The sequence below is a fragment of the Toxorhynchites rutilus genome, chromosome 2, assembly GCF_029784135.1.
Source record: "Toxorhynchites rutilus septentrionalis strain SRP chromosome 2, ASM2978413v1, whole genome shotgun sequence".
Taxonomy (NCBI): Eukaryota; Metazoa; Arthropoda; class Insecta; order Diptera; family Culicidae; genus Toxorhynchites; species Toxorhynchites rutilus.
The window spans coordinates 1,633,307-1,651,494 of NC_073745.1; the positions used below are offsets into that span (position 1 = coordinate 1,633,307).

An 18,188-nucleotide genomic window follows, 5' to 3' on the forward strand; every position below is an offset into this window, starting at 1 on the left:
GATGTGGGACTGCTACGATCGTAAATAAGACATACTCAGCAGAGTATCGAAGCGACTTACTGTGCTCATGTTTGGGCCCTGTTGTAGTAAATTGAATCGTACGGCAAGGGGTTAAGGCATTGAAGGGTGTCTCAAACGCATCAAGGGGAAAACGCTACGGAAAATTACCCATTGGGTATTTTCTCTTGAAAATTTGGGTAGAAGTAGTCGAAAGTGTATTGTTTACACTGTATTTTTATCGATGTCAGTTTTTCGAAAATTTAAAAAATGGCATCACTTGAAAAGCAACGTCGTGAATCGATTTGGCGCAAGCACCTGGAAACTCCTCAACTCTCTCATCGGGACATCGGAAAAAAACTCGGAATCGTGCAGTCAACGGTGAGTCGTGTGAATAAACGCTACTCCAAGACTCTGAGCATCGAACGGAAGAAGAAATGCGGTTAAAATGGATGTTCTATTAGTGATCAGGATCACAAGTGTGTCGTGAAAGCGTTTAAGCGAAATCCCAATGATTTGGTCAGGGATGTGACCAAAAAGTTGAAGCTGTTCAAGTCTTTCGTTCAGATGCAGACGAAGCTTCCTTATCTTATCATGGATGATGAGACCTACGTCAAGACGGACTTCCGGCAGCTTCCGGGGCTACTGTTCTTTACCGCACAGCACAAGTTTGATGTTTCGTATGAAGTACGGAAGTTTGTCAAGAGATACATGATTTGGCAAGCGATCAGCTCATGTGGTAAACGGAGTGCGCCGTTCGTGACTACCGGGACTGTAAATGGGCAGATGTCTACAGAAGCATCTGCTTCCTCCGTTGAAGTAACACGCCCTACGGATCTTCTGACCGGATCTAGCTTCTAGCTTCTATTCAAAGGATGTCCTGGAGTAGTATGAAGCCAATGGGGTCACTTTCGTAACCTCACCAACGCACCGGAACTAAGGTCCATCGAAAAATACTAGGAATTAAATAAATCTCCAAAAGCTTTCGAATTAGCTATATTTTATTGCCTGAAAGTTTAGAAAAGATCGGTCAATTAGGTAATTTTCTACAGCATTTTTTCCTTGATGCAATTTAATGTGGGACATGAGCGATTTTTCGAATCAAGCTAGGAGTGTAAAAATGCTTTGTCAGGATAAGTTCATTTGTTTACATCATGGCTTCACCGGAGCAAGTTTGTCGCGATTTGATCCTGCACGAAACAAAAACAAAACGAAACAAAAAGTCCGGTCTCTTCGCTCGAGTGTTAGCAAAACTTAAAAAATTTCCAAAATCCACGGTGTATTTGGTAAAGTTCTGTTCTTCCCCTGGAAACCCGGAAGTGCCAGACAAGCAAAACCAGTGGATCCAAAAACGCATGCGATGGAATTTGATGTTCTGAAATAAATGAAACATTGTAGCAATGCGATTCACATTTCTTTACAGCTCTGCATTTCAAAACATTCGAAATTCTCTTACCACGCTAGCATTTTAATCACAGCTTAACCCACCGTTCTAATATTATAAACTGGAGCTTTCCAAATAACACCAACCACGTTTCCAAGAGATGGCCCGGGGAAATTTCTTATAATTCAGCTAGGATTAACTGCTAATCCCCACGGCGAAGCTTTCGATAAGACGGGCGATTTTTCATGTGATAAAGCTGGGTGTTGTAATTTATTTAACCTTCGAGCCGGGTTAAGGCACAGCCAAATTATGCTTACTGGTGACCAAACAAAAAAATTCGCACAAATGGCCGAGTGGAAATCATTATTCTCCACGCTAAGTGACACACTTTCGTTGTTCAAACCAAGTGTGGTGTTGTGTATAGATTTTACACGTTGGCCAGAAACGTTCTATCGAGAAATTCTAGAAAAAAAAAATTTTTGCACCCAACCTAGTGTCCATCAAAGTGTAAAGGTAGGATGAAATTGGTTGTGCCGATGCCAGAAGCAAGTGTCGCGCACACATGTAGGGGAAATGGGGGGAATTTGGACCCCCTGAGCAAATCGCCTAACATTTCCAAACCAATACGGTCTAAATAAAAAATGTCACATTGTATACTGAGCTACACCTGTTTTCTCTCAATCAATAATGTTAAATCATTAAAATAAGGTTCAAATAACCAAATACAGTGGAACCTCGATTATCCGCGGTTTATCCGCGAAAGCGAGTTCCATAATAATGCTATGGACTTTCCCGGAAATTATCAGTGAGGTGTGGTATTTTGCATTTTTGTTTTGGTCATGACTTTTACATTATTTGACTTCTGGTGTACACAACCCAGGCCCCGGCCACGAGGATATGATTCGCGAGTCAAGATGTGTCGCAAATTTAGCTGTAATTGCCAATCTATCAAATTACTCGGTGAGTTCAAGGCAGATCTATGGAACAAGGTGCGCCCATTCGCTTGTCATATTTAACTCGAAACAATCGTCAAATGTCAAATTCGGGAAAATTTAAAGAAGGCAGTTTCGCAATTTTAAAACTTGAATGGAGATTCTTAAGTTATTCGATTACTTGAAACACGACGCTCTCTTAACCATTTGGCTATAAATTAACACTTTGGTTATATGAATTTCATAAAAAAAACAATTTTATTTCTCCTCAAACTTTACAACACTACGAACTTAACATAAAACCTTTTGATTTCAAATTTTATCTTAGACTGAGCTCTCCTCCTCAATTCTATCCCTTTTTATTAATATTTATCCTGAGCTAGCAAATTCCAACTATCGTACGATATTTCTTGTTTATTTTGTCGATCGTCATTATTCATCCTCCGGCTGATAAGTGCCACCCATTTTTTAGAATTGACCTTCCACCTATTGGAGGGATAGAAGCTGTTGCTTGTCATGCAAACATCAGAGGCAAAGACCTCTGTATTGTCAGCTTGTATTGTATTGCCTCCGAGAGCTGCGGTTAGCCGCAAGCAACTTGTTGACATGTGCTCACTCCTTCCTGAGCCACGATTGATCTTGGGAGACTTCAACTCTCACGGAACTGCCTGGGGGGAACAGTACGACGAAAATCGTTCACTGTTGATATATGACCTTTGTAACAGCTTCAATATGACCGTTTTGAATACTGGGGAAACAACACGTGTACCTAAACCTCCTGCTAACCCATGTGCTCTTGACCTCTCGCTTTGCTCGAATTCACTATCGTTAGATTGCGAGTGGAATGTAATCCAGGACCCCAACGGTAGTGATCACTTGCCAATCAAAATTTCCATCACCATTGGGTCGAATTCTTCTGAATCTATAAACATGGCATATGACCTCACAAGACACATTGACTGGAAAAAATATGCGGACACGATTGCTCTAGCCATCAATTCCAGAGATGGTTTGCCTCCATTGGAGGAGTATAACTTCATTTCTCGTTTGATCTATGACAGCGCGGTTCGCGCTCAAACGAAACCCATCCCAGGCTCCACTATTCGTCGAAGGCCTCCCAATCCATGGTGGGATAGCCAATGTTCCAAGCTTTATCAGGATAAATCGAACGCATTTAAAGCTTTTCGAAAACGTGGAACCATTGAGAATTTTCAAACGTATTTGGACCTTGAAAATCAATTTAAAAACTTGATCAAAGGGAAAAAACTTGCTTATTGGCGAACCTTCGTGGGAGGTTTGTCACGAGAAACGTCAATGAAAAAATTATGGAAAGTGGCTCGAAACATGCGAAATCGCTCATCAACGAATGAAAGCGAAGAATATTCACATCGATGGATTTTTAATTTTGCACGGAAGGTTTGTCCTGATTCCGCTCCTGTGCAAAAAATTGTTCGAGACATACCACAAGATAGGTGCGATCTTGATTCCGAGTTTTCTATGGTAGAATTCTCTCTTGCTCTCCTTTCTTGTAACAATTCGGCTCCAGGAACAGATAGAATTAAGTTCAACTTGTTGAAACACCTCCCTGATGTGGCGAAACATCGCTTGTTGAATTTATTCAATCGGTTTCTGGAGCATAATGTTGTTCCAGATGATTGGAGACAAGTGCGAATTATAGCTATTCAAAAACCCGGAAAACCCGCGTCCGACTTCAATTCGTACCGCCCAATAGCAATGCTGTCTTGTATACGGAAATTGTTGGAGAAAATGATCTTGTTTCGCCTTGATCGATGGGTTGAAACGAATGGCCTACTCTCAGATACACAATATGGGTTCCGCAGGGGCAAGGGGACGAATGATTGTCTTGCGTTGCTTTCTTCAGAAATTCAAATGGCTTACGCCGAAAAAAAACAAATGGCTTCAGTATTCTTGGACATAAAGGGGGCCTTTGATTCTGTTTCAATAGAGGTTTTGTCAGACAAATTACAATCTCGGGGTCTGCCGCCTCTATTGAATAATATGTTATATAACTTGCTTTGTGAGAAACATTTGAATTTTTCTCACGGAGATTCGGCAGTAAGTCGGGTCTCTTACATGGGCCTCCCTCAGGGCTCATGTTTAAGCCCCCTTTTGTACAACTTCTATGTAAGCGACATTGACAATTGCCTTACACAAAATTGCAGCTTAAGACAACTTGCAGATGATGGAGTAGTGTCTGTCGTAGGATCAAAAGAATCCGACCTGCAAGAACCCTTACAAGATACTTTGAACAATTTTTCAACCTGGGCCATTGGGCTAGGGATCGAATTCTCCACGGAGAAAACAGAGATGGTGGTTTTTTCTAGGAAGCACAGACCAGCAAAACCAAAGCTTCAACTTTTGGGTAAACCGATCACTCATGCTATGTCATTCAAGTATCTTGGGGTCTGGTTCGACTCCAAATGTACTTGGGGGGCCCATATTAGGTATCTGAGTAAAAAATGCCAACAAAGAATAAACTTTCTCCATACAATTACCGGCACCTGGTGGGGAGCCCATCCAGAAGATCTTATAATGTTGTATCGAACAACTATTCTCTCAGTGATGGAGTATGGTAGTTTCTGTTTTCAATCAGCTGCCAAAACACACCTCATTAAACTCGAGCGAATTCAGTATCTTTGTCTCCGTATCGCGTTGGGATGTATGCCCTCAACGCATACCATGAGCCTCGAGGTTTTGGCAGGCCTACTCCCACTAAAAGATCGCTTCAATTTATTATCTCTTCGGTTCTTCATCATGAACCCATTGGTGATCGGAAATTTTGAGCAGCTGATCGAGCTAAATTTTCACTCCGGATTCATGAGTTCATATCATGAATTCATCTCCATGCAGGTTGATCCTTCTTCGTATATTCCCAACCGTGTTTGTTTCCCTGACTACATCAATTCCTCTGTGCATTTTGATCTGTCCATTAAGCAAGATATCCATGGATATTCAGATTACCAACGATCGAGGATCGCTCCAACGATCTTCGATGAAAAGTATGGGGGTATCAATTGTGATAATATGTACTTTACTGATGGGTCCACTATAAACGAGTCCACAGGATTTGGAGTGTTCAACGAATTTTTTAGCACCTCACACAGTCTTCAGAATCCTTGCTCAGTGTATATTGCTGAATTGGCAGCAATACACTGGGCGCTGGACAGCGTCGCCTCACGACCTGTTGAACACTATTACATTGTAACGGATAGTCTTAGCTCTGTCGAAGCTATCCGTTCAGTGAGGCCGGAAAAGCACTCGCCGTACTTCCTTGAGAGAATACGAGAAATTTTGAGTGCTTTATCCAGACGCTGTTATGTCATTACCTTTATCTGGGTCCCTTCACATTGCTCCATTCCGGGTAATGAGAGGGCTGACTCATTAGCAAAGGTAGGTGCGATTGAAGGCGATATTTATCAGCGTCAAATCGCCTTCAATGAATTTTATTCTTTAGTCCGCAAAAATACCATCGCTAACTGGCAACGCAAGTGGAATGAAGATGAATTGGGCCGGTGGTTTCACTCGATTATCCCTAAGGTTAGCCTCAAACCGTGGTTCAAATGTCTGGACTTGAGTCGGGACTTTATTCGCACCTTCTCCCGACTCATGTCCAATCACTGTTCGTCAGATGCACTACTCTTCCGTTTCAATCTTGCCAGCAGCAATCTCTGCGTTTGTGGCCAAGGTTATCACGACATCGAGCACATTGTTTGGTCGTGCGAGGTGTATCTGGTCGCCAGATCGAATTTAAAAAACTCCCTTCGGGCCCGAGGAAGACAGCCCAATGTGCCGGTGAGAGATGTGTTGGCTCGGTTAGACCTTGATTACATGTCCCATATATATGTTTTCCTTAAAGCTATAGATCTTCGTGTGTGATTGTCCCTACATCCTTATACTCTCCTTTCCTTCCTTTGCGGGTAATTCATCCCCTTGCTATAAATAGTAGAATAAGTTGAAATGTAAATACACTATAGATATACGAATAGATTTATAAATTGAGTGTTCATCAACATTGTTACAATTTCCTTATATCCCATCCTTCTCCTAAAAATATGTCACCCTCCTAAACTCGAGTACACCGCGAGTAATCGGTTTTCCACCTTACTAACCATAGATGTAAGAAAATTGTTTATATATATAGTTTTAAAATTATATTTAAGAATTCGGCTTAAGTAACGGAGCCTGTAAAAATAAACGAATTTAAAAAAAAAAAAAAAGAATCGTACATTTCTACAAGTCAGAATAAGAGTCTAGCAGCACCTGAAGTTGTGTTCTTTTCAGCCCAATCCGTAACGTACCGCAGATATTAGGCTGTCAAAAAAGTCCTGCGGTATTTCCGCGAGGTGTCGTTGTAAGCGCGTAGTTCTAGTTGTATTCATTGTATCGAGTCATACTATAGCTTGTTGGAAAGGTATTTTTGCGCGCTATAATATAGTCCTTGACAGTGTTTTGTTTGGTTAAGTCGTTCGTGAGTTATAGTGTCGCAAATATGGAGCAAAATAAAGAGAAAATCCGACATATTTTACAGTACTACTGTGACAAAGGCAAAAATGCATCTCAAGCTGCCAATAAAATTTTTGTGCAGTTTATGGACCCGATACAGTTTCCATTTCCACCGCACAACGATGGTTTCAACGTTTTCGTTCTGGTGTAGAGGTCGTCGTAGATGCGCCACGCTCCGGAAGGCCTGTCGTCGAAAATTGCGACAAAATCGCTGAATTAGCCGAGAAAGACCGGCATAGTAGCAGCCGTAGCATCGGCCAAGAGCTGGGGATAAGTCATCAAACCGTTATTAACCATTTGAAGAAGCTTGGATTCACAAAGAAGCTCGATGTATGGGTACCACACACGTTGACGCAAAAAAAAACATCTTTGACCGTATCGACGCATGTGAATCGCTGCTGAATCGCAACAAAATCGACCCATTTCTGAAGCGGATGGTGACTGGCGATGAAAAGTGGGTCACTTACGACATCGTGAAGCGCAAACGGTCGTGGTCGAAGCCCGCTGAAGCGGCTCAGACGGTAGCCAAGCCCTCATTAACGGCCAGGAAGGTTCTGCTGTGTGTTTGGTGGGATTGTCAAGGAATAATCTATTATGAGCTGCTTCCCTATGGCCAAACGCTCAATTCGGACCTGTACTTCCAACAACTGGACCGCTTGAAGGTAGCACTCATGAAGAAGAGGCCATCTTTGATAAACGGAGGCCGCATTGTCTTCCATCAGGACAACGCCAGGCCACACACTTCTTTGGTGACGCGCCAGAAGCTCCGGGAGCTCGGATGGGAGGTTCTTGTGCATCCGCCGTATAGTCCGGACCTTGCACCAAGTGACCACCTGTTTTTGTCCATGGCGAACGAGCTAGGTAGTCAGAAGTTAGTCACAAAAGAGGCCTGTGAAAATTGGCTATCCGAGTTTTTTGCCAATAAGGAAGCGAGCTTCTATAACAGGGGTATTATGCATCTCGTTGGGAACAAATCATCGAACAAAACGGCGCATATTTGACTTAAAACAGATGATTGTAACTAATTTTATGAACAAATGAAAATTCAAAAAAAATACCGCAGGACTTTTCTGACAGCCTAATATAATGAATTAAAATCTTATCATCGTAAAAACACTAGGATTTTGCCCTTGGTTGAGAGGTTATATTACTCTTATAATAATATAAGGTTATATAACGTTCGGTCTTTAAACCAACCAATGGATCAATTTCCTTCAATTTGCCTTCACTTGCCATGAAAGGTATGAAAGTGTTGTTTTTTTTATCATCGCCCTTGTGCAATGATTTATTCAACCGTTCCTGTTATCACATTATGTTGGCTGACAGTGAAACATACAAGGATAGCACGTGTACCAGAACCCGATGTGAAACGTGTCGGCTGCAGCCAAGCAATAAACACTTCGTGGTTCGGTTGAACCATCCATTCGTTTCAATAATCAGGCAAAAGTAATAAAATTACGAGTATTCCACCTGATACCCAATACTTTATCCCATGGCTAAACCACAATTCAAGTTGAATCGAATTCATTTTGTTCAATTATTCACACATGCCAAATCGGACAAGTTTGTTTTGCGGTCTCGTTAATTCTTAACCTCGAGTACGAGTACCTACGTGTGACAACTTTTTTCGTCGCAACCGAGCACCAGCTCGAGTGCCTCTAGGGGCGGGGAGGCTGTTTGCAGATGTAGTTAAAATCTCACCATCGCCTCTAGCGTTATGTGAATTTCCTTGCTGCTTTGTGTATAGAGGCTCATTCATTTTTAGGTTTGGTGAGATATTTTTCCTTCCGTGTGTTGTGAATTCTCTAGAGATTCATGACAAGTTTTTTCGCGGTAGAGGAAGGGAAGCTTGGCTGAATATAAAAACGGTCTTTTAGCTACAAAACGACAAAAGATCCATGTTTTCCTAGGATATGGCCCTGTGTTGAACGAGAAACATTTTGATTAGGCTTCCTGCGGATGCATAAATTTGACTGGCGTTTTTTTGCCCAGGCTAGTTAGCATGTTGTGTGCACGTATCCTAATTCGCCGCAAGCAAGGGTTTTCTATGAGTTTACAGGAACAAACTTTTTTTTGAAAAACGATGCAATTTATTTTGACCACTTATTGATGTCAAGTAACTCTGCTCAAACCTGTTTCCTACGACTCAGCGACCATGGATATTGAAATTTGACTAAACATATACACTGGAGCCGCGTAAAAAAACGCATAAATTCCAAAATCCGGGTTAATTTCTAACAAACAGTGAATTATTAGGTTCAAATGCAACCCATGTTCTAACAATTGATTAACTGTTTTTTATGCATGCTACAATCATTATATCTGTTTCTCCTTTTTATTTCTCAGCTACTTATTTTAACTTATTTCGTGAAAAGTCACATCAATTAGAACATTAAATCTGTTTATTGGAGGCGATCTGGCGTAGTGGTAACATCCATGCCTCTCACGCTAAAGGTTACGAGTTCAATTCTCACTCCCGACATTCTTCCAAAAATGGAAGTAAAAAGTGACGAACCAGCCAAATGAGTTGAAAATCATTATTTACGCTTATCATCAAATTTCAACAATCCAAAAGCTGAGAACTACAATTCTTCTGACATGGAATGAAATCGAGCTGGCAACACTGCAAAACTTGAACAAAGTAAGCAGAAAACTGTATTTTTTGTATTATAGTGACTTTCAATACTTTTGGCTGGGTCGTCACTTTAAGGGGGTATTCTAGTGTAGAGACACAAATTTCGGACGTTTTTTCGAGCTCCGTAAAAATAATCCGAACCAAAAAATCGAACAAATTCAAATCAGTAAAGATGCCGCTATCGCATGAACCTCGGACAACTTAAAAACGTATTTTTTGACAGAATGGCGGCCGTTTTCACTTTAGAACGTTTTTCCTTATGTTTCCTAATTTTTTTAAAATAGTAAAATTTAAAAAATATGATTTTTAGAGGCTCATGCGATAGAAAGAAGCCTACAGATTGTATCCATATAAATTCGACATGAATCGGTTCAGTAGAACTTGAGATATCGTGTACGCCAGTTTGAAAAAACTAGTTTCGAGAAAAACGCGTTTGAAGTTCATTGTTATGGCCGTACCAGGTTAGATACCGCATCACTAAAATAACTCTAAATCAGTTAATAATAAGATTTTCGATAAGTCCTTTCTAGAGTATTGATACGTGAGATCTCAAAAAAATAACCGAAATCGGAAAGGTGACTATTCGAAGACGAAAAGGATAAAAAACGCGCTTTATTTCAAGGAATTCAATTGGTATACTGTCTTTATTTCATTTTTGGTTGGTTTTTATACCACATTTGAACAATTGCTTCATCAGTTGATATGTGATGAAGAGACAAAAAATAATCCTTTGTCAACTGAAGAATTCAATATGCAAATTGTTTGGTGACAATCAATTATGTTGTTTGGAGCGCGTTGTATAGGGATGTCCTTGCTTTTTGCGCCAACATAATCCGCCCACCAAATTGCGGGTAGGAATTTCTGACCCTTTGTATCCAGGAAGGTGTTCATCATTATCCAAAGGGAATCGACGTAGTTTCCTAACGTCACGACGGAATAGTCCTTTAGAGGTTTTCACCGAAGCCACTCTGACAAGTCCATCGGTCCCGGGGAAGATCTCCAGTACGCGCCCCAGAGGCCACTGCTGTGACTCTTTTCGTTGTCGTTAACAAGTAACACAAAATCACCTTCTGCTATGTTTGGTGATACATTTTGCCATTTGGTCAATCGTTGAAGAGATAGCACGTACTCGGTTTGCCACCGAGATCGGAAATCCTGAGAAACACGTTGGATGTAGTTCCACCTGGATAGTGAACCGATTTGCTGCTCTAGACGGTTAATCTCCGGTGAAGCGTCCAATGCACGCCCGATCAAGAAATGAGCAGGAGTTAGCGGTTGTGGATCACTAGGGTCGTCTGAAATCGGAGAAATCGGACGCGAGTTCATACACGCAGCGATTTGTGCAAGTAGAGTGCTTAGTTCCTCAAATGTGTAGTTATAGTTATTTCTAATTTTGGAAAGAAAGGTCTTTGCTACTTTGATGCCAGCTTCCCACAACCCACCGTGATGAGGTGAGCGAGCTGGAATGAAAAGCCATTGTACACGCCGGTCTGCAAGGAAGTCGTTGACCTCGTCGTTGTGCTCGGTAGCGTCGATTTTCTGGTAATGTTCACGAAGTGTTTTGGCTGTGGCTCGAAGATTCGTTGCATTGTCGGAATACATTTTACTTGGTACACCGTATCTACAGCAAAATCTGGTGAATGCTGCGAGAAAAGCTGATGCACTCAAGTCGGATACTGCCTCGAGATGCACGGCGCGCGTTCCGAAACAAATAAACAGGGCGATATAACCTTTAGATGGCACTGCACCGCGAGTTCGTCGTCCGATTATATTCACAGGGCCGGCATAGTCGACGCCAGTGATGGAGAAAGGAGGAAACGATCCTCCGGCAACTGTCCCATTTGCTGAGTGATCCGTACTGGGCTGACTCGATTACACACAATACAGTCGCGACACACTTCACGAGCAGCACTGCTACCGTGCAAGATCCAAAATCTTCTCCTAACAGCGGCCAATAACGACTGTGGTCCGCAGTGGAGATGCATTTGATGTTCGTTAATGAGAATAAGCGAAGTTAAAATAGAGCGATGAGATCTGCGGGATTCTCAACCGTTCTTACGTGATGCCAATTAACCGAAGGTAGATAAGTGGAAATCTCCGCAACGCGGTTTGCTATAAAGGTCTTCCACCTAGCAGCACCACCACACAGCCAGGCCAAAACCACCTTGGAATCGGAGAAAGCTCGTACTTCGTGGAACGTGGTAGTAGAGAGAGCGGCTGTCTCATTAGAAATCAAGCGTGCGAGAATAACAGCTGCACACAATTCCAGCCGAGGCGTTGTCGTACGACCGTTGCCAATAGGCGTCAGTTTTGATTTGGCACAGAGGAGATATGAAGAGGTATTGCCATCATCATCAACAGCACGAATGTAAATGCAAGCTCCCAAAGCCACATCGGATGCGTCGCAATAGCCGTGCAGGTTAGGGATTGCATCACCGTGCCCAAATTTTAATAACCGGTTATTCGGTAATGAAAATTCCATTACCGGTAAAACCGGTAAATTATCGGTAAAAAAATATTTAAAAAAAACATTCTCTTGAAGAAATGACTTTTATTGATGATGATTAGTTAACAAAAACAAAAGTTTTTCCTACTTAGTTTGTTGGTGTAAATAATACTTAAGGACACAGTGAATGTTAATTTTGTCGTTGTCTTATCTTGATCGGGTCTCATTAACAAAATTTCCAGAAGATGAAGACGCACGTTCGGAGAACGAAAAGCATCGAATACCATTGTCATGAATTTGCCTCAGATGCCCTCTGTACGAAAGCTCTTGTCTGAGTGTTTTCATCAATCCGTTTATGGACGTTGAGCTTGGGCTGAACGTTGATACCTTTGATTACTGAAATCTTTGTTCATGTTTTTCATTGATGCTCAACTGTTCTGCAGATTCTGTATTATCCAGTTGATTTCTTCCTCCTATTGTCCAGTCACTGAAACGATACCATCATCATCAAATTTCATCAAGTCACGAACGATTTCAAATGCCTGCTTGGTCAATGCAGTCCGTGACGTTTGATAGAAGACGCCAAAGTCATCATGATTTGGGTCTCGACCACGAGCACAATAAGTATTCATATACGGGAACACATCTTCATATATGAATCGTCTTCCTGCAATCCATCCAATCAGGGCTTCAAGGAGCTGCTTCGGTTGCATAAACTGCAATCCTACGTCAGCTTCATAGAGGGTGCAAGTCTTCCGCGATAGCAGTTCAACAGAGATCAGAACTGGTTCGAGGTAGAATTGGACGATTTCGGAGCGATTCTTAGAAGATCGATCTTTTCCTTTCCGATTTCCGATTTTTGGGATCGATCTTCTGTACTCGAGAAAATCAAGAAAATCGATTTTTTTTTGCTTTCGATCTTTTCGATCTTTTTGTAGATTTGTTTTTCAGTATACATTGATTTTTTATCTCACCTAAGGCCACATTTCTTTTAAACATAATGTAAACATTCGGATTGCTTCTTCTACGATTTACTTCTGTACAAATGCTGACAGAGACAGAACTAGCGGCAGCTACTGAGGGGATGAACTGTAACCGGTTACGCATAAGGTCACTGAATTGTTTTGACATTGACATTGTTGAAATGTAACCGGTTGGCAAAAGGTCTGAATTGCTTTGACATTGACATTGTTGACAATTTTTGACAGGCGAAAGGTTGTTTCGACTTCGACTAAATGACATATGTATAGCACGATTGGCTTTTATGGGATCATTGTCAGCTGAGTTCTGGGTGGTTGTTGAATTTCTAATAATACTTTTTCAATTAATTTATCAAATAAAACGATTACCAGACGGCACATTATGAATGCCCTATGAGCCACATGCTGAGAAACAAAACAAAATATTTGATATTCGAAAGAAATGTGAAATTTGTATTTCCTGTTTAATGAAACGACAGAATTCATATAGAATAAGCAGAAAAATCGAAAAAAAAGCGTTTATCAATTCGACAAAGATTGATTCAGCAAAGATCGATTATTTGGAACCGATTTAATCAGTGGATCGATCTCTACGTCGTTTGGAAAATCGATTCGATAAGATCGATCTTTTTATAAAGATCGCCCAATCCTAGTTCGAGGGCATCAATCAATTCCTCTATCACTATCAGTTCTTCATCGCTGAAGCTTATCTAGTGTTTAGTTTCCAGATCGAGCAGCGTTTTTAGAATTGAAGTTCGGAGGTCGCAGAATCAACGCAACACTGCCAGTTGTCCTTTTTCCATCTTATTTTGATTCTAGAATGTTGCGGAGCCCATTGTGCACCGCAATGCTGGGTGAACCCACTGACCAATCCCCCCGTAGTATCGAAGACAGTATAATGACACGATGAGACAAAGTGACGTTTGCTTTGGAAAAAACTATACCTTCATTGTGGTCCATGGGGATACGCTGAGAACTATTGTTTGCCGCCTTCCGTGCAGTAAGCGGATTGGCATCAATAACCAAAATAGTAGAAATTTATTCCGAACGTTTGTCGTTTGCCTGTATGGAAAACACTAAATATGTAAGTTCACGCTGTTATCACTTACCTGTAGAATTAACATTGTTATATAATAAATTTACAGCTTTATAGCTGCTGCTAAGCAACTGAAAGAACGTGTTTCATTACCCCGGGTCGCGGTAACATAGAGTGATATTTTTAAGCGGCATAAATACAAATATTATTTATGGTGTAAAAATGAAATTTACCGATATTACCTGTTATTGATTGTAAAATTACCGGTAATTCGGTAATGAAAAATGAACCGGTATTACCGGTAAAACCGGTAACGGTAAAACCGGTTAACAATCCCTAGTGCAGGTAGAGACGAGACCAACTGTGAAATTTAATTACGCGCCGTGGAATCTGGAACGAATTGAGAAGCGAAAAGTTTTGCACCAAAACTAACCAATCATTGGTCAACTCACCGGGGGGAGTTGCATCCCAGTCCACCTTCAGTTCCCACTTTTGTTGCATCAACAATTTTGCCTTCACAATTATCGGGGCGAGGAGGCCAAGCGGATCGAACAGGCTAGCAATTTGCGAGAGGATAGTTCTTTTCGTGGGCTGAAGGATCTCTTTTGATTTGTAGGTGAAATGGAACTCGTCACTGCACGGCTGCCATTGCATTCCGAGGGCTTTGACTGTGCTGTTAGAATCATCTTCGATTAGAATTTTCACTTCAAGATCGGCATCTGGAACACCATCCAGGACTGAGGTACAATTTGACACCCATTTTCTAAGGTGGAATCCACCAGCGGCAAATATTTTAGTAAGTTCCTCTCTTAGTGTCTTGGCTTCTTCTTCGGAAGATGCACCTGTTAAAATGTCATCGACGTATATGCCGTTCTCTGCCTTTGTTACTGTCGCTGGATACACTTCCCTATAGGATTCCAACAGCTGTTGAACACACTTTGTGGCTAAATAGGATGCACATTTTGTTCCAAAAGTAACGGTATTGAGACGATATTCCTCCACAGTTTCGTCTTTAGACCATCTCCATAGAATTTTAAGAAGATCTCGATCAAGCTCGTTCAACCATATCATGCGATACATTTGTTTCGCGTCGCTTGCAAGAACGATCGGTGAGAAGCGGAATCGAATCAAAATGTTGATCAAAGAATCCTGAACTACAGGACCGCACATGAGTACGTCATTTAATGAGAGTCCAGTTGAGGTTTTTACCGAAGCATCGAAAACGACTCTGCATTTTGTTGTGGTACTTGTCGATTTTACAACGCAGTGGTGTGGTAGATAAATCGAACGAATTTCTGTGCTAGTGTTTCCCACTAAAGACATGTGATTGAGTTCAATGTATTCACGGATGAACGTATGGTACTCATTTCTGAGTTGAAGGTTTCGGTCGAGCTTTCTTTCGATGTGATAGAACCTTCTTTCAGCAATATGCCTAGAATCGCCAAGTTGATTCGGGTTTGACAAAAAAGGTAGCTTTACGACGAATTTTCCCGATTTGTCTCTGGTAGTGTGCTCAGCAAAATGCTGCTCACATCGTTGCTCTTCTTCAGTGAGATGCTTATCTGTTGTTGCGTACTCTTCTATTTCCCAGAACTTGCGCAGTTGCAAAGAGAGGTCGTCATGAGCCGAAGTTAGCAGGCAGGTTGAGGGATATACATTCTCAATTACGTTCAAACTCGCATCCCGATAACGGCCAGCGACCACCCATCCAAACTTCGTGTTTTGAAGCGTTGGTAAGCTATCGTCCGAACTGAGAGAAATTTTTCCGGGCTCGAGTAACTGTAAGAAGAGATCAATGCCGAGCAAGACATCTATTTTGCCAGGGCAATTGAAGAGAGGGTCAGCTAGATATATCGATCCTGAGATGGGCCAATCTTGGATGTATATTGGTTTGCTCGGTAGCGTTCGGGTGATTCTCTCCAGAACAATGCAAGGAACGGTTGTGCGGTAGTCAGTACAGCGGGAGGAAACAACAATATCTGTACACTTATTGGCATGAGCTGGTGTAGCAGATATTCCCTCAAGGTCCATACTAATGGGTTGGGTTTGAAGAGAAAGTGTTTTGCAGAAGCTCTCATTGATGAAGCTTACTTGTGATGCACTATCCAAAATGGCTCTACAGGCATGCTGATGTCCATGATTGTCCGAAACGTTGATAGAAACGGTAGCGAGGAGAACGTTGGGTGCATCCAAACAAGTTGGTGAGTCGAACGACGATATCAACGATTGAGCGGTTGGCCCAGAATTTATCTGGACAAGGTGATCAGGAGACATAACGATCGGTTGGGTTGGTGAATTGTATGGATGTAACAAAGTATGGTGAGGTAAATTACATTTTCTACATGTGCTGGATTTGCATGATTCACCCGAGTGTGTTTTCAGGCAATTATTGCACAATTGCATACTGTTGACGTAAGTTAATCTATCATCATAGCTCATGTGTAGAAATTTACCACACTGATAAAGATGATGGTATTGTTTCATACAAGCATTACAAAGCGGAGGATTTGTGGCGACGAATGCAGATGCTCCTCTAGTAAGAGGCCTTGAAGGTTGTTTGAAGGGTACGACGTGTTTTGGTTTCGTTGAATGCTGGGCTGATTGCAGTGCGAAACTACGAGATTCAATAAACTTGAGAAAGCATTGCAGAGTTATATTTGCTTCCTCCATCTCTGCTGTCTTTTGACACCATAGCTGCTTTGTTTCAGCATCCACCTTTTCACTCAGTATGAAAAGAAGCCACGTGTCACGATCCTCTCTAGCCATAGCTTTAAGTGCTCGAATTACTTCATCAGAGACATCATGTAGAGCTCGTAAACCAGTGGCGGACGATGATGTAAGTGTCGATTGTGCTAGAAATCGTTGGATGTGCTTGTTGGCTATTTCACGTGGCTTATCATATCTTGATTTAAGCTTCTCCAACGCCGGTTGATAGTTAGCATCTTCGATTTTTAGATGCGACACCAAAGAAGCTGCCTCACCAGCGAGATTTGTTTTCAGAAAATAGAGCTTTTGACTGTCCTTCAGCGTTTGGTTTTGGTGCACCAAGCTGTCGTATAAATCGTAGAATGACTGCCACTCAAGATAATCGCCACTGAAGACAGGCATGTTCATCTGAGGCAGCTTCAGGTCTAGCGCAGGAGATGGATCAGACCGTATGACCGCGGTGGAAGAGGACGAGGCAGCCATATTATCGGACATCATACGCAGAAACTGGGCCTGCTGGTCTGCTAGTTGTTTGATTACATCTTGGGTGGCAGGTCTTTCGAAAGACGATGGATTTTCACGTTGTTTCACCACTTTCAATATTTTTAATAAACGATTTTTCAATGCTATGTATAATTCTTCAAACTTTCCTTGACGTTGTACAGCGTCATCGTAAGCTGATTCGTTCTCGCACATATCCAGAATTTTCTTGTGAACAGTACAAAACGCCATCCACACTTCACTCAAAACATCCAACTCTGTTTGAAGATCAATTTCTTCAACTTCATCTGGCTTTATTTTTCCCACTATATCCGAAATTCTTTTCAAACGCGGTTCCAACGATTTTCGTTCGCGTATTAACTTATCCATCACCGCGGATTTCGTGCTTCGTTCGATGAATCTCACTTGTAATCACGGTAAGTACTGATCGGCAGACGCAATAGGGCCTGTAGGGCGGCGACGGGGCCAATTCACGGGCAATTGCGATTACAATTAAAAAACGCGGATTCGAGTGAAACTTTCACGATCCGGTTCGAAGGACCATTTTATGATACGTGAGATCTCAAAAAAATAACCGAAATCGGAAAGGTGACTATTCGAAGACGAAAAGGATAAAAAACGCGCTTTATTTCAAGGAATTCAATTGGTATACTGTCTTTATTTCATGTTTGGTTGGTTTTTATACCACATTTGAACAATTGCTTCATCAGTTGATATGTGATGAAGAGACAAAAAATAATCCTTTGTCAACTGAAGAATTCAATATGCAAATTGTTTGGTGACAATCAATTATGTTGTTTGGAGCGCGTGTTATAGGGATGTCCTTGCTTTTTGCGCCAACAAGTATATTATTGAATGTATAAACATATGAAAGAAAAAAATTTTGATTTTTTTCAAATTTCTAGACTAGAATACTGCGTTAACTTCCATTTTTGAACGAATGTCGGGAGTGAGATTTGAACTCATGACCTTGAACGTGAGAGGTACGGATGTTATCACTACGCCAGATCGGCTCCACAAACAGAAAACTACCTTTTAGACCAGGGA

The 18,188-nt window shown here is 41.5% G+C and overlaps 2 protein-coding genes across 2 annotated transcripts; both read right to left on the reverse strand.

The window, feature by feature from the left end:
• Positions 1-10,426: 10,426 nt before the first annotated feature.
• LOC129771892 (uncharacterized) lies at positions 10,427-11,074 on the reverse strand. Its single transcript, XM_055776013.1, has one exon. It carries the CDS (start codon positions 11,072-11,074, stop codon positions 10,427-10,429), a length of 648 nt encoding a protein of 215 aa, XP_055631988.1.
• Positions 11,075-14,304: 3,230 nt separating this feature from the next.
• Positions 14,305-17,510, reverse strand: LOC129771893 (uncharacterized). Its single transcript, XM_055776014.1, has 2 exons — positions 14,387-17,510; positions 14,305-14,324 (listed from the first exon to the last, which is right to left on the reverse strand). Exons 1-2 carry the CDS (start codon positions 17,508-17,510, stop codon positions 14,305-14,307), a joined length of 3,144 nt encoding a protein of 1,047 aa, XP_055631989.1.
• Between the last annotated feature and the right edge of the window lie 678 nt (positions 17,511-18,188).